We start from the raw sequence: 26,335 nt of genomic DNA, 5'->3' as shown, positions 1-26,335 counted from the left end.
ATCACACCCCATGGTCCACTCCCGCGACCACGTACTGAGAATCAATAAAACCACGAAGGGTTAAGGTGGACTCACTCCCGCAATCGCACCTCATGGTCCACTCCCGCAACCAAGTATTGAACTCAATAAAACCCCGCAAAAATTAAGGTGGATCCACTCCCGCAATCACACCTCGTGGCCCACTCCCGCAACCACGTATTGAACCCCATAAAATCCCTCAAACATTTGGGTGGATCCACTCTCGCAATCACACCCCGTGGTCCACTCCCGCAACCACTTATTGAACACCTGAGCATGCGACACTCTTATCTACGCTAATGCAACAACCTACATATTCACATAATATGTAATTCCACAACAACATGTCAACACATATATTTAACCAAATCATATGTAAGACAATTAACATCATGTATTCATCACAACTCATCTCGAGAATACATGCCACAATCATGCCAAGCAAAACAAGCAAGCAACCAAGCACAACAAGCAATCATACAAGCACAACAAGCAAGCATACAAGCACAACAAGCAATCACAACAACAAGCATACCACTATGCTATCGACGAAATTTAATACGGAAGTAAAAAGGTGCCCTTACCTCGGCTAAGCTTCCAACACAAAACCACAACGTTCGCACTAATCTACCGTTTCGTGCTTCCTAAAAATAGTGAGTGGACAATGCAATAGTTACTCACGAATTACCTTAATGAAACGAAACCTATTCTCAAAAATCTAAAGGGGTCCAAGGCACTTTCTAACACTCTCGGACAACGATTTCGAGGCTTTTCCTGATTGATCAAAAATCCAAGTAAAACTCTTCACGTTTTACTAATTAAACGAAATAGTTCTCATTCCAAAATATTTTAAAACAAAACAAGTCCGAACCCAACACATCTCTCGTCCGACTTATAATAAAATACTCTTTTTAAACACAATTCTCAACAAAACGGTTTTCAAACCAAAATGACCATAACTCATTCAATCCTAGTCCGATCGAGACGAGCCATACGCCAAATTCATCGTCTCGAAAAGGCGGATCAAATGGTTAAGTTTTTAGGACACAAAAACAATTTTAAAGTGACCTAAATACCCTCAAGGATTTCGGCCAGAATCCAAAAATAAAGCTAGTTCAAACATTTTTCATTGCAAAACCATGCCATTGATCACTTAGTTCCCAAAATCATTTATTTGAACAAACAAACATTTTTCTAAACCACAAACTAAAACTCATGAAAGTTTCCTCTTGAACACTCAAGAACAATTTTCTTGTTTTTCAAAACTAAACCCTTTTTCACATATCCATTTCTCTAAAAGCTTTAAAACAACTCATTAAACACAAAAACTAAACCATTTTCCATGTTCTTGATCAATTAGAATTTTCTCCAAAAACCCTAATCCCATTTCTTCATGAGCTTCTCATCAAACTCATGGAATCCAACAAACTAAACCTAAACAATCTTAGTTAAACACTCATGAACACATCCTATGGATCACAATTCATTTTCTAACAAATTCTCAAATTATTTTTCTCAAGAACATAAACATAAATCATCAAACCCTAAGGGTTTGGCCAGCTATAGAGGAAAGAAAGGATCAAGTTACCTTAGTGATGTTACTCTTGCAAGTTCCAAGGATTCAACTAGCTTTGGATGAGATGATTTGGTCAAGAAATGAGAATTTTGTGATGAATAGTATGAAGGGGAATGGTTCACGGTTTTGAAGAGGAAAAGAGGAGTGAAAATCTGATTTTTCTAAGTCCTTTAAGTGCCTAAACCTCCTTACTATACAAAGGTCTTTGCCATTCCTAGCCCTTGGATCAAATGTGCAACTAAAGCCTTGTTAATTCCTAGCCAATGGATCAAGTTTGACTTGTCAACAAAAGATATTTTCCTCATGGTTCTAAAAGTCCTCGCCTCACAGACGAGTCGCATCTCGATTACGGACCAAACTTGCGCAAACAGAAAATCTATAACCTAAAAGTCCTCCGTAAACGATTTCCAAAACTTATCGCTAAACATTTTTCCTCGACTGTGTTTTCCAACCCTACCTCTTAAAAATATTCTAATGACGGTTCCCAACTCGCGCCGATATATAAAGTTCACATCTAAAATGTGAAAGAATTCTGAACTCGGAAAAATTCAGAACATCGGGTAAATTCTCGCTCGTTTTCTCAAAAACTAGGGCAACGCGAAAAATGAAATTCTAAAAGCACAGAAACGTCCTCACTCATAAAAGAAGACTAAGGAAACAAACTTCAAGCTATTCCAACACTCGAGCACGAAACAGGCACGATCTCAGCAACTTATGTCGTTAAAACGACGATACACGAACCAAATACTTAAAACCCTAAACCAACTAACCACAACCCATGGTTCTCACACCAAACAATGCTATCAAGCATTTCTTAACTCAACCAATAAACCTCGGAATCGAAAACTACGCGAAAAATTAAGCAAAAAGGCTCCGGGTACAAAAACCCCTAAAAGTCAACAAAAGTCAACAACTCTGAAAACGACTCAAAACGCCTCAAAACGACTCCGTCGACTTCAACCAACAAAACATACTCATTTATTCCACTATTTCCAAAATACATTCAAACAATTAACACACTTAAAGTAAGGTGGAATTTAGGGTCTTACACATGGCTTTGGGATTGGATGGAGGATTTGACCACAACAGATGCAGCTGAATTGTCAGACTTAGAAGGAGTGCTTCAAGGCATAACACCGAATGTTGTCGAAGACGACTGACGTAGATGGGTTGCGGACCGTTCAGGTAATTTTTCGTTTAAGTCATGTTACAATCTTATTGCTGCTATAAACCTTTCTGATATGCTGGATCACAACCTTTTGAGGGCCCTAAATGAACTCCGGGTGAATGATTTATCATCTAAGATATGTGTCTTTGGATGGCGCTTGCTGCATAACAAATTGGCCACTAAGGATGAACTGTTTAATAAGGGGATCATTAGTGATAATATTAATAGATCTTGTGTGCTTTGTTGTTGTATATCTGAGAGCCATACACATCTTTTTTTTCGAAAGTCAATTGGCGTGTAGTTTATGGAACGATTTTTATGACTAGCTCGGTTACAGACCTGCTACGCAACAACTTGGAGTATTTAGAACCTTAGAAATAATGTTATTTTTAAAGGAGATTCAATCATCCAATTATCCTAAATTAGACAATTGGTCCCTTAACTTATTTATTAGTTTCATATTAATCTCTTAACTAATTAACGTTATAAATTGGTCTCTTAACTTATTTATTAGTTTCATGTTAGTCCCTTAACTAATTAAAGTTACAAATTGGTCCCTTAACTTCAATTTTGTTTGTCATATTGGTCATTTTCGTTAGTTTTTCTCAAAAACTTTAACGTTAGAAAATGGTTATTGACACGTTTTCATTTTCAACATACCACTCATTTCAACGTGTTACGTGGCCATATCAGTAGCCAAGTAAACAAAGTTAACTTTTTTTAAGAAAAACTAACGGAAAGAACCAATATGACAAACATAATTAAAGTTAAGGAATTAATTTGTAACGTTAATTAGTTAAGGGACCAATACGAAACCAATAAATAAGTTAAGTGACCAATTATATAATGGGTCTTGCTAACTAGTACCCCCGTGCACTAGTTAAGGAACTAAAAAACGAAAGAAAAGAAAAAATATGCATTGAAAATACCAAAATTTATACGTTTAAGATATTGACTGCACAAGTCCCAAGATAATTTTATTATTTTTTGTTACCTTAACTAGCACCTCCGGGCACTGGTTAGCATTTGCCTAATTATAATGGATACAAGCCTATTAGTGTGTTAGTAATGATGAGAAGCATTGATAAACAAATAGTAAGTTTTAGTTAAACAATCTTGCAGAAATTATGAAAATAAACTAAAATTGCTGATTGTTTAATGAAAATAACCCAAATATGAACTCTACATAAACTTTTAGCATACTTCTATTGACCAGAGGCCCCATTTACATATAAATTGTTTATAGACACCGGTAGTTTGGTAGATTTATACGTAAGCATAAGCTGAATAGGATCTATAGAAGATTGATTTTCGTAGAGGAATATATTTTTGTAATGATGGAAACTGGATGCTTTTCATTCTATTACTATTTTTGCTGGGTGAATGCATCATCTCAATTGTAAAAAAAGAGTATATAATTGGAATTTGAAAAAAGGGCGAAAAGTTTGGTTAATGGTTGAAAATTAAGGCGTAAAAATTGAGAAAAATTAAGAAAAAAATGGAGATGATCCATTTTTGTCAATAGCCAAATAAATCCAGCGCAAAGTATTGAGTGCTACGTAAAATTGCCTTGAACATGGAGAAGCTGTTTAATAATTTTTTTTTTTTGTTGGATAAGCAATGATAGATTAATTAAAAGTTACAGAAGTACTATGGGTACTTTAACCATTACAAGAAATAGTTTAGATATTTTGAAGGCAATCTAAAGCATTTTACACCAATTGATATAGGAATAACATAAGTTCCTTTCACTCCTACCGACAAACTAGAACCAAGAAAAATGTTGGCTAAATTATATAAGGCAAATGCTAACTAGTGCCCCGGGGGCACTAGTTATAATTAAACTCAGATGTTTACTCTGCTTTACCATTTACAATTAAATACAACAGGTTACAATAGCTTTTTTTGGACAAAAACATGTATCAGAGTTTCACTACGAATATATATCTCGAGTTTCACCATGTATCGACAATCAAATCCAATAGCTTTAGTTACAAGAATATATATCTCGATGTACCTTGTCAGCTGGAAATGCTCTTCTTATTCCAAGATGCGTAGGCTGTGTCTCCATAAGGTCTGCCTCAAAAAGGAAACACAGGAAAATAGAACCCAAATCCAACAAATGTTTGAGAGAATCAGTTTTAAAAGATAGAATAGGAGAATAATCGAAACATGCTTTCTATGCAAATTAAATTATTGGGAATTATTCATAGGTATGGTATGATGTACACATATTTCTATTCTTTTTCTTCTATTTGCAAATTTTCAGTTTCATAAAATTCCATGACTATTGGTTATTAAAACTAGTGGTCTCAGATGCCAAATAATAAAAAGCAAATAGTCAATTATGGACACTATTACATTACCTGGGACTTTTCAGATGAAGCACCAGGAAGATAATGGAGATCAATATACTAAAGCTGCCAACAAATAAATTGGCAATTCCAAGAAAGTCATTTTTTCCACCCAGCCAGCTTGATGTTGATAGAACAATCTTCTTCTTTCCTCCAAAACTGTAAGTATTATAGTTATTCTTGAGGTTGACTACTATAACATCATCTGCTTCCAAATCCTCTTCTATTCTACCATACAACTTTCGGAAGGTGGGGAGAGCAGCAGTCCGCATCCAAACTATGAGATCTTCTTGATCACTTAGCTGAAATACAGAAATCAGAATGGCCAACAGGGAGAAATAGAGTAATACAAAATGGAAATCATTAGAACCAACACACAAGAAAATATTATTAAAAATTGAGAAGAAAATAAATAGAGGGGGAAAATAGGAGAATGGATCCTCTCAATTTTTTCCCCCTCAATTTTTCTCAATTTTCACATCTCAACCATCAATCTACTTTTCTCCATTTTTTTTTAATTTAAATATTGTTTTATATTTACAATCCAATGGTCTATTGCCCACATTATTTCCTCAAAAAAAATTTCACTTGAGAGAATCCTTTCTCGAAAAATAGATATATGGAGGAACTGATGTAAATGCTACATAATATTAGACAATGAAGGTCCCCCAACAGAAAAAAAGGCAAGTAATTCAGAAAAGAAAATGTTGAGGACTTGAGGTGGGTAAGTAGATATAGAATTATAGATGGAAAATAAGATCAGGGAGAATTGCAATGGAAGCTAGACTAGAACCAAATAAATTTGAGTGATTTGATTATGTAAGAAGAAAACCAACAGAAGCTTCATAAAAAGTGGATCAAATAGAAGCTAATTCAGCTAAAATAGCATACGAAATATTGGGATGAAAACAACAATAATAACAATAAGTGAATAACTGTTATCAGTTTTAAATACTGGGAATCTGTTAGGTACTTGGTTTGGGCCTAAGCCCAACTAATAGAGGAGTTGGTTATATTTGCAGGTGTGACTAGTTTGTTAGAGGGGAATGATAGTTATATAAAGGATACGGATAACAAGGGAGAAGGTATTGAGTGTCATTTTGTAAGAAGCTGTATGGTTTGGGCAAAGAGAGAAATGTCTATTCTCTGAGGAGCTTTTGCTCTGGGGTTACAGGGGTTATCCTTCTGTAATACATCTATTTTCAATCAATAATAATGTTTTCTGTATATCATTGAGTTTGGGTTCCTATGAGAATCAGTATTTTTTAACTACCAGGAATTCTGTCGAATAGGTAAAAATTAAGCAAAGGTGTTGAGGAAAGGTAAACTATTATGTTTTAATCAAAACAAGTTGTGACACAAGAAGAAAGGCTGGCAAAAGTCAAAATACGATTCAAGAGCTCATAACTTACAGGAATAGTAGGATCCAGCTTTGCACCTCCAGTCAAGGTACCATTCTGAAAATTAAACGGGTAAACATGCTTCCCAAATTTGTGATTGCGATCACTCTTCCATGCAATGTCTTTCCTATTAACCTTCAATTCCGATGGTCCACGACTGAACTTATATGTATCATTAAATAAACTCCATGCTATCAACCCGCAGGGTACAATGGGAAGATCATCAGAAGACTCTAAAGGTCTACAAGAACTGGTATCATTGTATCCAAGTCCATGTAAGAGCTGCCGATCAGTTCTACTTTTGACATATCTGAACAAATTGCGAATATTTTGAATGAGCAAGAGAAATAAAGGCATGAAGTTGAAAACAAATCCTCGGGGATTTATATTTTTAGTGGAAAAGAATGGAGGAATTAAGAAAAACATCTTATTTTATAGACCTGACTAGACCCGAAATGATTTTCGATACAGTACATGATATTAAAATTCAAAGACAATTTTATGACTTTCTAGCAAAAAAAAATTCAAAACTTTTTTGACAAAATAATAAAAATAAAAAACAATTGACAACTAATTGGTAAATAATTAAAGAAGATAGATTTCAAGAAATTCAAACTCGAGGGAAATATACCCATAATTGCTTAGGAGAAATACCAATATGCCCAAATACAATGTAAGAGCAGTTAGATAATATGAAAGCAAGAAAACGAACTTGCCTCATAAGTGGACATGTATTCAGCTTCATATTGAACCTACTTGTGGAAGTGTTAGAATCAAATCCTAATATTTATTCTTAGGATTAGAAATAGTAAATCATATCAATTACTCCCTCTGTTCCTTTTTTAAGTGTCGTTTTAGAAGAATTTTTTGTTCCTTTAAGTGTAGTTTTGATAGTTTAAGGTACAATTTGCCAATTATATCCCTACTTTCTCAATACTCCACATTTTCCATAAAATTTAATGGAGAGATGAAGAGTGTATATGCTAAATTTATTTGGAAAGAGAAAGTAAATCGTGGATTAAATGAGGGTAGAATTGGAAAAAGAATACAATAATCCACTAACTTGGTGAAAAAGCTTTATGCTAAAACAACACTTAAAAAGGAACGGAGGGAGTAATATTTATTTTATTTATTCTATACACTATTATATATAGAGTTGTGTGTAGTCTCTTTCCCATACACTATTACAAAACTAACATGACATATATTGTGGGAATGGGATGGAGTAAAAACTTTGAATATTATTGATAAACACTTGATATACTTTATAAAAAAGACTAACCACTATAGAAGTCGTTGGGTAGCTCAGTTGGTTTGAGCTACGGGTCGAAGGTGTTGGAGGATCTCCAAACCCTAGTGAAGGAGAAAAATACTAACCTAAGAACTAAATGACTAATTACTAGCATTTGCTTCCAAAAGAAAAAAAAGACTAAACACTAAGCCCTGTTTATAGGGATACAACAAGACTCCTGATCCTATATAAATACAAATCATAACAATATGTAAGTAATATAGAAGCTAATTCCAAGAGATAAACAAGATGCTCTAAGATTACAAACTGATCTTGCAAGATAAATTAAGATACTATAACATGATATAAAGATATTATAAGATATTTTGTAATAATATTCTAACACGATAACTTGTACATCAACCAGAAACAGACGAAAACAAAGGAAGTAAATGTGAGAAACAGAACACAAAGATCATAGTTCTGTTAAAAGACTTCAACACTGTATTTGGAACAGAAATAAATTCTTACCGTCGATGGTTCTGGTAATAGTTATCAAGCTGATAATAGATAAAAATTGGCGCTCTCATTGACTTAGGCACCTACAAACAAGTTTTAACTTTTAAACACAACCAAGAAACTCAAAAGATCAACATCATTACTTTCAGAAAAGATATCAGAGGTTTAGTACCCAACCCAAAATTATGTTAGAACTAAATTAGACGAAATCAAGCAATAAAAGTTCTAACTAAAGTTACAGCAAAAAAAATAAAATAAGATGTCCTTTCAACAGTGACTTAAGCCATCTCTATCTATTATCAGTTAAGATTTTCTGGTTCCTTTCAACAGTATGCGTCCTTTTCTCTTGAAGGGTGAAAATTCATAACAGATTGCAATTACAAGATAGATGTGGAAAACAGATAATTAAGAGTTCCAACCATATTATAGACATAAGAGGTCGAATAATATTTTCCTGGCATATTGTTATATACAAAAAAAATAAAAAATAAAAAAATTATACTAGGATCAGTGGATCATTTTTTACAGTCATTCTCTATAATAACTGGAAAAATGGAAAGAAGACCATGTATAATTTGATCATGATGGAGCATATATGATTAAGTATAATTAAAACTTCCCAGTCCCCCCTTAACTTGGTTATTTTAATTAGCATTATGAAAATGTCACACATCTGTATGATCCTTGCCAGGGCATTTTTACCATAAACTTTTTCATTTTTCTAAGCATGCTATTGGTACATCATGTCATGGCAAAAAAGAGCATCTCAACTCTCAAGCCGGTAGCTGCAAGTGACAGAAAACACATCTACATTTAATTCAGAGGCCAGATCACAACAAATAGAGTTCTAAATTTTACCGCATGCATTTCATACTATCACGCAAGTTCTTTATTTTTTCCATATTTTTTATTTCTCCTTTTATTGCATTCTCTGCTTTTCACCTCTTCTGTATTTTCTTCAACATTTTTACCCCCGAGTTCAAGGCCAAGTAGAGTGCCAAACTTTACCCATTCTCAGCTGATCCAAAGACTTGACTGGACTGGCTATGTCTAATTTCCAATCAAACTAATCCAATGGCCGGTCTGGTCTGATTTTAGTAACACTTAAATATTTCCTTGGTTTTGAAGTAGAGGGTGGTAGCTTTTATTTGCAAAGGAAATATGGATATGTTGGAAGAAACTGACATGATCAACGGGATCTGGTGGTTCTGAACATTAAACGATTAATGGATAAAAGGGTGCCTAATTATGATCCTGGTAGAAACACCATAATAGCTATGAAATAGAACTCTTTAGTGTAAGTAGACCAAATATTTGTGATTTGTGTAGTGAGACATTTATCCAATCTCCATGTGTTGACCATTGGGAGGCAATGGTTCAAACTTCACAATAGCTATCAAGTATATATCCAAGCCAAGGAATGGTATATTAAGCCACAGAAATTACTCATATTTTGGGATATTTGGATGAAAATTGGGTTGGTTCTATATTTGATAGGTAATATATTGTAGGGTATTGTGTCTTGGTTGGAAGTAACTTGGATTTTAGAAAAGTAGGAAGTAGAATGTGGTTAGTCAATCTAGCACAAGGCTAAATATTGAGCTACGGCAATTATTACTTGCCAAGATATATGGACGGAAGGGCTAATTCACTAGGTTAAGTTTAGCAATATGGACCAGCCGTGAAGAGGAATATTGAGCTATGGCTCTTACTATATGTGAGTTGATATGGCTAAAACAACTCATTAAATTCTTCACATTTTATGAGGTTGGAACTATGAGGTAATTTTCAATTATCAAGCAACTCTTATCTAACCCAATTTTCCATGAGCAAACCAAGCATATAAAGATCAATTGTCATTTATTTGTGAGAAGATTGTCTCTAGCAAAATTAGCACATTATTGTTAACTCAAATGATCAATTGGCTGATTTGTTCATCAAAACCCTTTGCAGACAAAGGACTTTTTATATATGCAACAAACTAGAAGCTTTTAGTCTCTACCCTCCAACTTGGGGGGTTTGTTGGGAATAGAATATAGTTCATGTTTCACTTTCCAAGTATAATTATAATTCATTGTTTCAATAGGTTCATTGCATTCTTAGACTCATTTTACCTTAGGAGTTAATGCTAGTTTTAATTTCTCGTCTTGTAAATTGTAACTTATCATTTATCATGTATATAAATAGATGTTTTTTCTGAATGTGTTACTCAAGCACTCAGAAATTCCTATCATATTTTCTTCTCCAGTTCCCAAGTAAAACTATTGGGAAACACAGAAATACTTTTGAAGAAGTGGAAGTGGATAAAATTTAGAAGTACTTCCCAGAGAGCAGAAGATAAAATTTAGAAGTAGTTTCATAATATCCATGAGACCAAGATGACTGTCTATTTAATCTAAATTTACTGTCCAATTAAGTATCCAATTAAAATTAATCATCATACGCATAGCCACAGAAATGGCTAGAGAGGTTTGCGAATTGTGTGGCAGCTTCCATAGATTATAAGAGGAAGCAGCCACTCATTCAAATGCAGAACGAACAGTGCCGCCAATTTATTATATAGCGCTATTTGCACACAACTGAAACTTGAAGCAACAATCCATGAATGATGTAAATAATTGAAAAAAGATTGGTCACCTTCAAGAATCGGGAACAATTTTTGGAGACTGAGTCATCTTTTACATATGCTACCTTGTTACTTCTATATTCTTCAGGTACACATTCAATGTCATATCTGTCCACAATTTCAACAACCTGCATATCCATGGGTCAAATAAATATTGGAATAAGCATGTGAATATTGAAGTAAAAAAGAAGAAAAAAAGAAAAACATTGCATAGCCTTAACGTAAGAAGATATGATATATACACTATACGATGCACGAAGTGTAACAAGTCCAACAGGAATAAAAATGAAGCCCATCAATAAAAATGTGGAAATGACCTGCAAAAAATATGATTGAGATTTAGAATACACATTTTTTAGAACAAGGCACCATAAAATATTTAAGTATTGTAAAAGAACTAACTGCTGCAGGTGTAAGGACAGGTTTACATGCTGGAAGATTCTGCTGTGTAAACTGATAGAGTGCTGCAAGACCACCACAAATGGCATTCAGTACAAGTTCCTTTAAGAAAAGGGTAAGAAAAAAGACAAAATAAAGTAGTTGCAAAACAAAGAGGCTTGTGTAAGAAAGAAACGCCAACTACAACCTATCAGATAACTCTGACTTTTTCTAGTCTATGTACAGGCCAAACATCATGACATGATTTATTCCTTTCCAAAACAATCTATTGCCAAGTTGAGAAGAAGAATGTATAAAATGCATTGAAATGGCATGAATTTGCAAAATGATTGCCCAATTCTTTATATATTAGGTCACGATAATTTGATAATATAAAAATCTGAAGTTAGGTTGCAACATGTATAGAAGAACATAAATATCTTTTAAGTGCATAGGAAGTGACTACAATACAAATTTTTAGAAGTGAGTAAATGAAAATAATTATTCCAGCACATCTCCTACAAGGATACAACTATATGTCAGCAAAAGTTTCGAATATAACGAAAATTGATACTAGTAGTAAAATTGTAAAATACAATATCAATCTAGTATTTTGGCTCAAGACTTCAAGTTGAGGAAAATAAAAAATAAACAATCTCTAGTGTCCAACGCGATACTCATGTAAGGGAGACATCTCAATATACTGTTCTGTTAAGTTCTCTGCCTAGTACAGATCATAAAAGGAGAAGAAAAGAAAACAAGTGGTTTATTTATTAATTATACAATTGCACCACATCAATATATAAAACAACATCATCTACAGGGAAATCCTTTGATGCAGTGCCCCCAAAAATTTTGCATCCTATATCAACAGAAATAGTTGAAAAGCTGCCTAAAAAGAAAGTAAAACCCACCACCATGTCGCACAGGGCGTCCTGGAATTGCCCGTGCACCTGTGCTGATGGTTGATGAACTTCCTCCATCGAGATCCATCACTACAGTTTCCCAATTTGCAGAGGTGTCAGTATGTCACGTCTCACCCCACAAATCAATTACCCAATTTGCGCCAACACTTGCTTTTTCCAAACACTGCATAAAAGTTCAAACAGTAATCAATCAAATCCTCTTGTCATCTTATCTTACACCAAAACTTGCTCGCTCTTTTGGTAATTGAAAAACAGCAAAATAACATAACTTAATCTTTAATAATATCCAGTGTTATCAATTCCGAATAGCATAAAATAGTAGTTTGTTTCAAATTATGCTATGGTACATCGCTATAGTGTCGCAACAGCCGCTTCTTAACAACACTTTTTACTAAATAACATATTGCCAAATACTAGTGATGTGTTCAAATTCTACTACGATACAGCGCTATTCAACAACATTGATAATATCTCAATTTATAATTTTCCTTTTGTAAAAGTCTTTGGCCATGGTAAATGAAAGAACATCTCCAATAACCACTAAAAGAAAAGAAAGAAAAAAAAAAGTAATATGTTCAGTTTCAATCCCAATAAAACTAAAATTACAACACAGAAAATCAAACTGAGCCTCAAAACAACAACATAGAAACTCAAAACAGCTGATTCTATACCTAACAAGAACAATTGATGCATCAAACTGAGCCTCTTATTGTTACAACACAGAATATCAATTAAAAAACGAATAAACATAGCTTTTTAATTTCTAACTGAACATCATCAACATCAATTCATCATGAACAGAAAAAGAGAGAAAGAGATATTACCAAGGGTAGAATTTTGTGTAGATCTAAGAGCGTAATTGAAGAATCGGAGATGGAAGAAATAGGTAATTGGAGTATGCGTGGAGCACTACATATATTCTTGGCTTGAAGAGAGGAAAGTGATCATGGCAATGCAGAAGACGCAAGAGACGCGTTGGAACGAAACGTTTTCGTGTTTCAGGGTTTCGTTATGTTTTCGTCAAATTCCACGCGATTTCTGAACGATTTGTTTTAGAGAAGTTCATAAAGCAACCACTTACATTAAATGGACCCTTGCCTCATATGGTCCATGATGGACCACTAATTTTCAAAAATTTTGTTTAAATCTAAATCATTGGATGAAAGGGGTGCATACAGATCATCAAAGACTTCAAACACTAAATAAAATCTGTTTTCTCTCTCTTTTACTTCTATTTTCAACTAGAAACAACATTTTTAATTTTTATCTTTTACTTTTTTTTAGCTAATTGAAATAAAACAAGAATTTAAATAAACTAATTAATAATTACTTACTAATTACAGAGTACTTGGATTAACATTGTTTAATTAAATTAATTAATAATTACTTACTATTTTAAATAATTTAAATTACTTTTTATTGTTTTAATTTTGTTCCAATTTTTGTGTATAGATTGATATATAATCTTATTGTTTCTGTTTTGTCTATAATTTTGTGTGATAACATCTCTGTCGAGTCTAACACTCAAACTCATTATTTAAGTAATTCTACCTTTAAAAAGATCTATTTCAAAAATACGCAACGGAAAAATCGAAAGTTATTTATAGAACATTGGTTCTAGGTATTACACTCCTCTTTACAAAAATACTAATGTAGTTAATTAGTAAAAATACTTGTTTATACAAATCTTAAATCAAATAATGTATTTATTAACTTTACAAAACAACCTAGATAAGGAGACTCTATATACATATAAAACCCCTTTTTCTCGTGTCACAATCAGAGCGGAGCTTCACCGACGACTCAACATCGATGAACACATAACCTGTGAAATCTGGTCCCAAACCAGTCAAATACATAAAACGGAAAGTTAGAAAACATAAACATCAACATACTAGTGTGAGAAATATACTCACACTTCATCATTATTATCATGCATATTCTAACTCACAAATATACATTCTCAATCTTAGTTCAATTATAAGATTATTAGGCATCAACACATAGAAGTATCATTTAGAGTTAATAAAACATCTAACACTTCCATCAATTATAGATTACAATATAATTGTAATCAACACATCATCTAGCAAGTATAGACAATTCATCACAAGTTCCATATATGTGTCACACACTAATTATCACGTAATGTACACATAATTCTAATGCAATCTAATGCAACAACTCATGTTATGTCACCCTAGACATATCTAATGCATTTGGTACCATTTTCTTTATTAGAGTATTTCACCTCTAATATCCTTTTTTATCGGATAAATATAATCTGATATCCTTCTTTATTGGAATATCCAATATCCCTAATATAATTCATGAATGCGTGTATGTTTTCATGAATACTCTCACACATTCATTTTAATTAGCATTATGCTCTTCCTTTACTAATGTGGAACACTATCCAACATTACTTCTTTATTAAGATAACATTATACCTTAATATCATTCTTTATTAGAATAACATAATTCTAATATTCTTCTTTATTAGGATTACAATACAATTCCTAATATTCTTCTTTATTAGGTTGATTTACACCTTAATATTCTTCTTTGATATTTAAACAAACATCATCAACAATCATCAACAACAATTGCATTAAGAACACAATTAAATCATACTATCAACATACATCGTTTATTACATACAATGTATTTACTTGCATTTTAACACAATACCAAAAACATGAGCTAATTGTATTAAGCATGCATTATCTCACAAAACAAACTCCGGAATCGGAATCTACGCGAAAAACTGGGTAAAATAGGTTCCGGGTACAAAAGCTATCAAAAAGTCAACCCTGAGGTCAACAGTTGACTTTCCAGTCTGTTGACTATTGCGCATGGCGCAGAAGCCAGGAAAAATTGAAGCAGAATTGTGCATGGCGCAGGGTACACTGCGCATGGCGCAGGTAGTCTGTCAGGGTTGCGCATGGCGCAGCCAGTGCTGCGCATGGCGCAGGAGATAGTCCAAAAAGCTATCAAAACGCGATTTTACACTAAAATTCACTTAGTTCGACCCAAAATCACTTATTTGACTTCCAGAAAACATACCAAGCATAGATTATGATTATACATGCTCAAAAACACTTAAAAGCAACTTATTAACATCAATAATCATTTATTTCATGGTTTTTGACACATTTAGATCTAAACTCATAAACTATCAAGTTCTTACAAAAACATCTACAAATTCCCATCCAAAACCCCATTAATTTGTTCATACAACTTGTTAATGGTTTATTAAACATGTTATGATCAATGGATTTCATTTTCATTAAGAAAAATCCCACAACCCAAAACGAAAATGAGTGAAAGAGTTTGGGAATGGAGGAATCGCTCATTAACTAATACTCTCGATAAATAACTATTTGCCACTAACTTAATTAAAAGTCATCGCAACAATTAATTAAACACTTAAATAGCGAATAATAAAAATCGGGTCATTACATCGAGGAACCTGTGGGATACATTAGATGGATTTTTTCATCTCAATCAAATTTTTTTAGTCAGAAATTGAACTCATGACCATATGCTTAAGGGGCTCAAGATCCATACCACATCGACCAATCATTGTTGGTTTTGTTACAAGTTTTATTCTTGCAAGAAATATTTATCTCACCTATTATATTATTATGATATTAATATTATAATTGTAAATTTTAAAAATTTCAATTTAATGTCTAATCCGGGCAACATCTGAGATTTAAACTAATAAAAATAGGAACATAAAAATCTACTAACAATATAATTAAAGTAATTACTAAAAAAATACCTAATTTATTCTCATCAATTTTAATAATATTTCAAATATTCTATCATTAAATATAATTTTACATAATGTTTTTACATTAAACACGAAAATTGGTATTATAGAATAACTTAGATTAACATAAAAACCAATAATCAAATAACATCAAATAAGTTATTCTATAAAATTGGTATTTTATGCTAATCTATGTGGTGGTCAAGATTGATATTAAGTACGGGTTGCAAACAAAAGAATGTTGGATAAAATTGATAATATATATGTGTGTTTTTATTTCTCATATTCCTTCTTCTTCTTCTTTGAACTTGTATTTATACTTATATATTAATACACTGGACTAAATTTTTGTAAGTTATACGATGACCTAAATTTTACTTATATATTAATATGATGGCCTATTAATTGGTAATTTCTACTAGGACCAATATTTATGTATATTAGTATGTCAGCCTATTTTTATGTTTCAATGAGGACCCATAATTCTACTTATATATTAATACGGGAATCTTTTTTTATATAATTTATACGGAAACCTATATTCCTACTCATATGTAAATATGAAGTCTATTTTTTTAATTTTTTTTTTGTAATTTATATTTGAGCCTATTGCTATACTCATATTAATCCAGGAGCTATTATTTTATTTTTAAATTTCTACGAAGCACTATATATTTTTCTTTTATATTAAATATAGAGGCTTTTTTAGTAATTTCTATGGACACCAATATTTATACTCATATTGATATAGGAGCCTAACTTTTTTTTATGTAATTTCTACTAAAACCTTTATTTTTACTCATATATTGACATGCAGTTCTATGTTTATTTTTATTATTTCTACAAGAACCTATATTTTTACTCATTTATTAATATGGGAGCCTTTTTTTAATAATGGTCCCGTGTATTTTTTGTAATAAAAAAATTAAAAATTTGATTAGAAATATTTAGGGTAATTTAGTGAAATTGAAAGTAATCAACTTTATTAAATTTTTTTTATAATAACTTTATTAATATTAATAGTTAGTACTAAATTTAGTAGTAATATTGTGTATGTTTTTTTATGATTTTTTTATATGAAAAATATTGTTTATGTTTCTATTTCTATATTCATATTTTTATGCATATTCATCTATAATTTTTTTTATTGACAAAATTTTTTATTATCATTTTTTTTTATTCCTATTTTTATGCATAGATTCATATATACTATTTTTGTTGTATTCATCTTGTTCTTTCCATGAGTGCGTTTGATTCGTAAAACATCAAGTATTTGACAAAACAGTACATGACAGAACAATATAATACAAAACATGATAAAATTGTACCGGACAAGGTCAAACTTTACTTTTATCACCGGTTGAAGACAACTAATATTAATCTCGTTTCAAATTATCACAGTCGGTGGTCGAGTCCGTTTACAAGTTTGGACATTGATTAACTTTGTTTATCATACTGTTATCCGTATGCAATCTCCGTAAACTATATTGTAGCCTTTTTTTTGGCACACTTTGTGTTAATGAGACTATTTAATTGTTTAATATATGTCATTTTTCTTTGTTAAAAAAATATTTATTTTATTTTATGAAAATTCTAATATTGACCACCACAAAAAAAAATTATGTTTTTAATTAAAAAAAAAACTCAACCGAAAAAATTTAAAGTAAATTCATATCTTCTCTCCATCTTCAAATCGACTGACTCAAACCCAGCAAAATTCACCATATCCATCTCCATCACTAACTCTCTCTCAAACAAAATCACCTTCCTCTTAAATTTTTTTTTTCTCTCATTATCAAACATAAACTCTCTTTTCTTCCATCTTCCACTCATAAAAACAAAAACTCAAAATCAACACTATAGAAACCAAGAACTCAACCGATGAATTGATATACCCCAATTTTTTTTCCTCATCACCATGATAAGAATAAAGCTTGAGCAAGAACAAAAATAAAGCTTTTCGTCACGACCTCACGCATCATGTGCCCCTGACGATAGAAAAAAAAAAGATCTTGATTCTACAACAACAACAAATTTTACTAATATTCAATTTTTATTTATTTATTCAGGGAACATCATTCTAGGATTAACATAAATAGACACTCTCACGATTAAACTTCATTCTTGGTTGTGATTCACTAGTCGGTATGGGCGTAAGACTTGTATTCCTTTTCTTTTTTGGTGTTTAAATCATATGTCATGTATTATGAACACTTAATTTAGTGCTCTTTGTCGTAAGAATTTGAGTACCCCTTTGTACTCCTTATAATAAAATTTTGATTATAAAAAAAAAAAAAAAAGTAGCGACTAGTGATTTAATTCGATTTCAATTCACAAACCTTTAATGCAGATTTTGGTAAAATTGTATTTTTTGTCACCGCAGAAGATTTTCAGATCTAAGTTTTTTTTGCAGATATTGGTAAAATTGTAATTTTTGTCATTCTAAAAGGTTTTCAGTTTTGAGTTTTTTTTAGTATATATATATATATATAGAGAGAGAGAGATGATGATGATGATGTAAGATCTAGTATTTTTTATTTTTTGCGTTTTTTCTATGAAGAAGGTAAATAAATGTTAATGAACAAGATGATGATCAGTGATGAAGTTGATGAACAATATAATGAGGATGATAAAAACTAAAAAAAATAATTGATTGGAAGTAAATTATTAATTTGATTAACTTTTTTTTTTATGTTTGAATTAGATTTTTTTTTGTCAACTAGCATAGTCGCTAGAAATTTCAGCTTAAAGGTAAATGAGTGAAGTGTTCGGGATTTGCACCCAAAATAAAATGCGATGTTCCTGTCAACTGAGTTAAACTCACAGAGATTTTTGAATAAGATTTTAGTAAATAAAAAGAATTTTAAACAAGCTAAAAAAGAAATAAGTTTTTTTTTACAAACAAAAAAAAAACACGTTTAAATAAAGGAGGAGAAAGAAAATAGGAAGAAAGGGGGAAAGATCTTGAGTGAGGGCTACATTATAACATAAGTGAACTTGCTTAATCTAATGGATATAAATCCTTGGTAAAAAAAATAGTCCTTGTCCATGATGGACCATATGCTAAACCGGTTCACCTTAGAAGCAGCCATTAAATTATAGATTTTTTGAAAATATATTCTTTATAAAAGCTTCAATTGAAAATTTGGCTTGAATAATTATTTTTAAAATATTATTTAAGGTATTTAATTATTTTATTGAAAAAAAATTTGGATACCAAAATTTCGAAAAATCATTTAATTTTGAAGCTATTTCAAATAGATTTTCATAAAAATCATTTTTGAAATACAATTTTTTGAAAAAATTGTGATTTTGACTATGTTTGATCTTCAATAATGTGTGTTTGTGTTATATGATGTCAAAATTAGTGTTTCAATTTAGAAAAAACGAATATAAAAAAACTTGTAATATTTTAAAAAACGGTTTTAGAAAATATATTTTAAAAAATACAAAAAAAAAAAATCCATATTTTTAAATCTAAAACAATCAGGCTCTAAATCTCTTATCTCTCCCTTTCCCAAATCCTTAATTCCTTATACTTCTTCCTTTCCCAAATCCTTAATTCCTTATACTTCATCCTTACATTTTGTTTACAAGGTGGATATCATATATCCTATCATATAATCACGTCCCCTATACTATTAATTTTACCCTCTTTTCGACCTACTTTTCAGATTATGCAGCGAATGTGTAAAATAATAAAATCTGGAAGAAAAAAAATTGTTTGCTATTGCACTATAATTTGAGTATGCATTTTAACCAGCAAACTTGTAGGTAGTAAAAAAAAACATCCTTCTGCAATCAAATTGTGCCAACACATATGGCCAATTTTAATTGATCACGTGTGTGGCATTACATAGCATTCATCAATCACAAACTTTGGTGAATTCTATGAAAGGGGACCATTGTGTTGGTTTTTTTTTTTTTTTCACATTCTCACATTCTTTCAATTTTATCTTTTATTATATTTTCATCGTTGCATTTGGAAAAAATTGCATAATTTGTTGGAAAAAATTGCATAATTTGTTGTCAGTTACTCATAATGTTTTCCTCGTTGTTCTTTAATAATCATGATTGTGAATATTATGGTAATCGATGACGGATTTTTTGTGGTCAAATTGCAAATGTTATGACTAACCAAAATGAGTGTCACTCAAATGGGCATTTCCCATGCACAAATGGACATTCCAAGCTACCAAACTGGAGGGTGAAAGTAGCTAAGTGTCAGTGACTGGAAATAGAAGTTTGACCTTTTAGATGCAACATGCAGTACCTAAAGCAGAATTCAGTCATCGTGTTCTTCTCCATTAAGAGGGCAAACATTGACAATAGGAACTCACGGAAGATTCTATTCACGGTTCTCATTGTTAATTAAAAGGTCTCACTAAATAGTACAGAAAAAATCAAGGTAAGATAAAATTAAAAATAGCCGCATGTAAATCACTAATTTCACTAAATAGCAAGAAGAATAATCATCAAAGCCAAAACCAAGTCAAAATTGAGTTCTTCGTTGGGCACATGCAGTTTTTCTATTTATGTTAGTGTAACACCCTTTTTTTTAAAAAAAAATAGTTATTTGTTTGTTTATTAGTATTTATTTAATTATTTGTGTTTATTTATGTGATTATTATTTATTTAATTATGTGGCGCGTAACTTTCGTATTTGGAATATTTATCGGTTTTGGTTAAGTCGGTTAATTAAATAGAATCAAGTGTTATTTAGATTTTATATGAGTTGAGCTTTGTGTGGGAGAGATAGAATAGTCCATTGAAATTTGGGGTGTAAATAGTAATAGTATAGAGAATAGAAACCTAGTTGATATATCATATCATATCATATATCATACTAAAGGATGGTGGACTTTGAAACCCAAATCCAAAACTCTAATGAAACCCTAATCCAATTGGTCAATTGGTGCTCAACAAATTTGCATGATGTCCAATTATGTGTTGCTAATTTCATCCACTTATATGTTGCCAATTTCATCCAATGATCATGTTCCACTTGCCTAGGTAGAAGGTCTTATGCATCCAATCTATTGCTTAGATCATCATATAGAAACATGTATCATCATGCCATTTATGTATCCATCCCCATGTCAATATGCCATGTATAGATTGGTCTATCATATCATCCATGTCCATGACCAATCAAGAAATCATTCACCATCCATGTCATGTATGTCTAGCTTACCATCCAACCAATTCACATTCACAAAGTCAATGTGCCATTGTAGGTTTCTTGGAAATTGTTGCTACTTAATTCACTTCTTTCACAAAGTCAACTATCACACTATGTAATCATTGTTCTTCCAATCTTCTTATTGGCTGCCTATTTTCTTTCACAAAGTCAACTAACCACATTGTAAGAACAAATCTCTTCTCACCTCTCATCTTGCCAACATAGTGTTGTCTTATCCAATTAGCACTTGACATATTTGAATGATGAGATGACAAATGACAAACTAGAAACATGCATTGGGGCTCAATTTTCTGGTTACTGCAAACAATTTGATGGTCTACCAAAACAATGGCTTTGACACCACATAAATGAAACCTAAATACAGGAGCTGCTGCCTTTCTTCTTCAAATTTGGGGAATTTGAAAGAAAAAAAAATACATAACATGGAAAGTGAAAATACGAGAGAGAGAGAGAGAGAGAGAGAGAGAGAGAGAGAGATTGGCAGAGGAGGGAGTTGCTAGAGGTGGTTCTCCGGCCAGAGATGGCGGTGGCGGAAATCTCTCATCGAGTTAATTCTTTAAGTTCTGTAAAGCTAACGAATTTACCCTCGTTGGCATATCAAATTTCATCGGATTCGGAGTTACAATGCGTTATGTAGGTGATGTTAAAGTTGAAGATACGAAACAGGATTTCTGCAGAAAATGTGTTTGGATAGTGCTGCACTTAAAGGTTAACTGCTCCCTCTCTATAACTCGGTTTGAGATTCCGTTTGCTTCTATGGATAGCTAACTCGATTACGGTCACTATGGTTCCGGTTTTGTGAATTTTCAATAAGGGATGAGGTCTGTATGAATTTTTGAAGTTGATGCTCTGATGCAGAATTCTGCAGAAAGTTATGGGTACCGGTTTGAAGCATTTCGATTGCAATTATGCATATCGGCGAGCTCTGGAAATGACGATGGTATTGTTCAACCGTGTTTGCAGGTGGGTTCCCTTAGAGCCTTAAACTCTAGTTAGTTTAGCTCTATTAGTTTTCCCAAAATTTATGCATATGATAACATTAGTCTAGATAGGATAATAGTATCCCCGATTTATGATAAAAAGTATGATAATATTAAGGTTTAGGATGAATTAGTGTATGAGAGGAGCTTAATCCCAAAGTTCTTCTCCATTTTAATCATTTAATCCATTATAGTGTGCACAACTATTAGAAAGAGGGATTGTAGGTGAATTTATGCATAGTTTATATAAACCAGAGTGCTGAATTGGTATCCTCGCTAAGCGAGAATAGCAAATCAGTATCCTGCACATTTTTTTAAAATGCGATGCTTTCACTCTTTTTAGATCCCTGACCTTTCTAGATATTTTATGTGAATACTGTAAGTACATTAAATAATTAGAATGTTAATTACACGTTAGGTACATGATAATCAGGAAATCAGGACAAGTTAGTATTACCCCGGAAGGGAATTCATGGGCTGGATAACAATCAGGATTATAAAGTTAAATAAAAAAAGTCAATCAATTATGGTGGTTACTTATGTACCACGTTATGGGATTCGTTAGAATCCAATCATGCTGTGTTGCACAAATACGGGTACGGTACCCGATACGGGTACCGGTACGGGTACGGAATACGGCAATTTTCAAAAAACAACGGTACGGGTACGTTACCAAAAAAAAATAAAAATTAATTAAAATATATTGTTCAAACGACAACGAAACAAAATAACGACAAAACATCAAAATTAAAAAGTTACTAGTTTGAAATAAAACTTAAGATCTAAGCAAGAATGAAAAAAATCACACTCTAAACAGTGTCTTCGTCATCAGCATCATCAAAAAGAACAGCTTCCAGGTCGGGTTCATCAAGAGAAAGGCTTGCAACTTCAAGCAAACCAACTCCATCAGACATATTCCATTCATCTCCATAAATATCCCACATTTTTGTTTCTCCTTCTTTATAATTTTTATTGTTTCTTGATAGAAGACGTAGATTTGTATGAACAAATACCAAGTCTTCAGCTCTCTTGGGGTTCAGCCTATTTCTTTTCAACGAGTGGATAAATGAATATGTGCTCCAGTTTCTCTCTGCACAAGATGAAGAACTTGGTTGTGAAAGGAGCTTCAATGCAATAGATTGAAGTTTAGGGACTGAGGAGCCATAAGTGATCCACCATTCTTTTGGTGTCAAGTTCCACCTATCTTGCAATGAATCAAATTGGCCGAGTTCTCCTTCCGCACTTGAGAATTTAACAAATTCTGTAGTAGCCTCTAGCCTTTCACGTGCATCTGCAAAGTAATTCCTTAAGCAATGTTTTCTTCCAGTGCAAATTTCATTGTCTCTATGCGGCGCAACTCGGTTTGGGGATTGATCCAACCACTGTCTGCAGTAGTATCTTTTATACAAAATAAAAATTATAAGTGAGAGATAAGATAATTGAAACTTAAAATGAAAAGGTAAAATAAGATAAAATTTACCTTGGATTGAGAAAATGAGCCAAGCAATGAAGAGGTGTGTGATTTTTAGTCCATCTATCAATTAGGATGTTATAAACAACATCATAAAAGGATGAATATTGTGTCAACTCTTTGTTCTCATGTTTATATATTGCTAACTTGACTTGTTCAATCATAGAATCCCACTTCTCATAAACCAGATGAAGATTTGACTCATCAGTATCACAAGAACGAAGCATGTCATAGATGGGCACTGTAAATTTCAGAATATAATCAACTTTATCCCACCATTCATCATTTAACATTGTTTCCTTCACAGAGGCAGCCGTATGAACATCATCCTCTTTATAGTGAGACCATTCTTCATTAATTACAAGAGACATGCGACCTTTCTTAATGGTTTTAAACCTCTTAAGCATAACAATAATTGAGGCAAATCTTGTTTCAGAAATAGAAAGAAACGACAAATCCACAAATTTTTTGAACATAGCAAATCTCATGGAATGGTTCGTAATAAATTTCTTAATAAATTTTGCATCAGCAGCAATAAGAGCTATCCAATTACATTCACTATAAACATCTTCATCATCTGGTTTTGGTGCACAAATATTTCTTAGAGCCAAATTCAATGTGTGCACTACACACGGTGACAAAAAAATATGAGGATACATACCTTCAACGATTGAACCAGCACCTTTGCAAACAGGGGCATTATCAGTAATGATTTGGACAACATTTTGTGCTCCCACATCACTGATTGTTTCCAAAATTAGTTTTGCAATAAAATGTTTGTCCTTGTACTCTGTTGTTCCATCAATAGCCTTCAAAAACATAGGCGTCACATTCGAAATTGCCATAAAGTTAATCAATGGTCTTTTTTGGACATCCGTCCAACCATCTGAAACTATGCTGACACCTTTTTCATACCAAGTGTCTTTGAGAGGCTTTAGTAGTTTCTCTACATTGTTTTTCTCTCTTTGCAACATGGTTGTTCTTAGGGAATTATAGTTAGGAGGAACATAACCTGAGATAGAAGTATTTGCTGCATAAGCGAATGCACTGACGAAGTGAGGATTTTTGGCAACATTGAAGGGCAAACCAGCAGTATAAAATAGCCTAGCATTTCAGCAGATAGATGGTCCCCTGCTTCGTTATTAAATGCCTTTGCTAAAGGTCCATCAATTCCTCTTCTTCTTTTACTCGTATCAATTGGCGGATTCAAACTTGTTGTTCCATTCGGGAAAGGAACTTGTACTCGCTGTGCTTTTTCAGTAGCAATGGTTTCAAGTTCTCTCATCTCAGCCTCATACTCATCTGTCACTTTTGTACAGATAGCTATCCCTTTTTTCTTCTCACGCAACAAATGATGTTTTACTCTAGAGTAAGAACCCTTATAGGTTCCACCGCAATAGTTGCAAGTCCAGGTTTCATTATTTGTGTTTCCTTCAATCCTTTCCTGCACAACCGTCACATAAGCCTTAAGAGGTTTATCACTATCAGTACTTCCAGTTCCACTTGTAAACCGATCTGTTAAACGTGTAGTGTTATTTCCTACTCCACTATTATTGTTTCTTTGTGAGGACATCTTCAAAAAAAAAAAAAAACAAATATAAAATTAGCCTACCTGAGCACCGGAACGCAAAGCAGCATGAAGAATGGAGTAGATACAGTACAAAAGTATGAATAAAATATAAACTATTAGCTAGTACAAGTAGAATAAAATATAAACTATTAGCTAGTAGTATGAATAAAATATAAACAATTAGTAGTAGTACCTTTCTTTTTCAATAAAGTAGTAGATACAGTACAAAAGTGAAGAATTTTTTCTTCTTCCTTCACTCCACAGTCCAAATCCAAATGCAAAAAGACGGAGAACTGAGAGAAGGCAGCAGAGAAAGGACATGGGTAGGTGAAAGAGTTGCAAAATTAGGATTGTAACTTGTGATGGTAGGGTTTTATATTGATTCAGAAAAATTGGAAACTGGGCCAAGCAAAAGAAAACGTGTAAACAATTAAAAAAAACTGTCCAGTCGTCTACCGTACTGCGAACAGTACCGCTACAGTACCGAAACGCAAAAAAAAAGGGTACGCGTCAGGTACGCACAGTACCCGTACAGTACTCGTACCTGTACCGCTACAGTACCCGGTACTGGTACTTTTTGAAAATAGCTGTACCAGTGCTTCATAGCAATCATGTTATGATTGTGAGCTTCAGCCGTGTCGATGTACATTATTATCACAGACGGACATGTCAGGCCTCTGAGACCGGCTCACCTCAGAGTGTCTTTGTTATGAATAAAACGAACAAGATAAATAATTTGTGTTACACCTTTATGTATTATGTTATGTAAATCATGTTTAGAGATTGACTATCAGGATCAAGGAACATTAGTTCATCAGTTGCCCCCGGTGTAGACACCAATAGTAATTGGGTAGTAGGAATCCACCGAGACAAAGTGACTGTCTCATCCCCACTTATTTGATTTCAGATAAACAGGTTGATCGAGATATCATGGTCTGCAAGCATGGAGTTCAGATACTTGGATTATGCTAGTTGAGTTGACGTCATGTTATCTTATATTGTGAATAATATTTAGTTTCTTTATGTTTTCAATTGTTAGCTCAACTTAGTATTAATAACTTGGATTTTTATAATCCTATTTATGTATTCAGACGATATGTAATGAAAATTTAATGTTTTCTGATTCAGTTATGTACA

General features: G+C 32.5%; 1 protein-coding gene across 4 annotated transcripts; it reads right to left on the bottom strand.

The window, feature by feature from the left end:
* Positions 1-4,422: 4,422 nt before the first annotated feature.
* LOC123884117 (putative ALA-interacting subunit 2) lies at positions 4,423-13,267 on the bottom strand. 4 transcript variants are annotated; one of them, XM_045933127.1, is made up of 9 exons: positions 13,021-13,267; positions 12,185-12,359; positions 11,295-11,356; positions 11,135-11,209; positions 10,904-11,020; positions 8,279-8,349; positions 6,529-6,826; positions 5,129-5,418; positions 4,423-4,838 (listed from the first exon to the last, which is right to left on the bottom strand). In XM_045933127.1, exons 2-9 carry the CDS (start codon positions 12,261-12,263, stop codon positions 4,784-4,786), a joined length of 1,047 nt encoding a protein of 348 aa, XP_045789083.1. In that variant the 5' UTR covers positions 12,264-12,359; positions 13,021-13,267; the 3' UTR covers positions 4,423-4,783. The 4 variants fall into 4 exon arrangements, with proteins under 4 accessions (XP_045789083.1, XP_045789084.1, XP_045789082.1 ...); XM_045933128.1 differs by having other exon boundaries at positions 4,423-4,842; positions 13,021-13,251; XM_045933126.1 differs by having other exon boundaries at positions 4,423-4,842; positions 11,135-11,356; positions 13,021-13,251.
* Between the last annotated feature and the right edge of the window lie 13,068 nt (positions 13,268-26,335).

The sequence above is a fragment of the Trifolium pratense genome, linkage group LG5 (genome assembly GCF_020283565.1).
Source record: "Trifolium pratense cultivar HEN17-A07 linkage group LG5, ARS_RC_1.1, whole genome shotgun sequence".
NCBI lineage: Eukaryota > Viridiplantae > Streptophyta > Magnoliopsida > Fabales > Fabaceae > Trifolium > Trifolium pratense.
The sequence above is the reverse complement of the archived record's forward strand: the minus strand, read 5'-3'. Positions and strand labels throughout refer to the sequence as shown.

Bases quoted from the DNA above. Each gene is read 5' to 3' on its own strand.
- LOC123884117 (XM_045933125.1), bottom strand. From the start codon at position 12,253: ATGGAGGAAGTTCATCAACCATCAGCACAGGTGCACGGGCAATTCCAG. The intron at 11,357-12,184 runs GTGGGTTTTACT...GTGGTCTTGCAG, and splicing joins ACGCCCTGTGCGACATGGTG to CACTCTATCAGTTTACACAG. The intron at 8,350-10,903 runs GTGACCAATCTT...ACTTGTTTGTAG, and splicing joins ATTGTTCCCGATTCTTGAAG to GTGCCTAAGTCAATGAGAGC.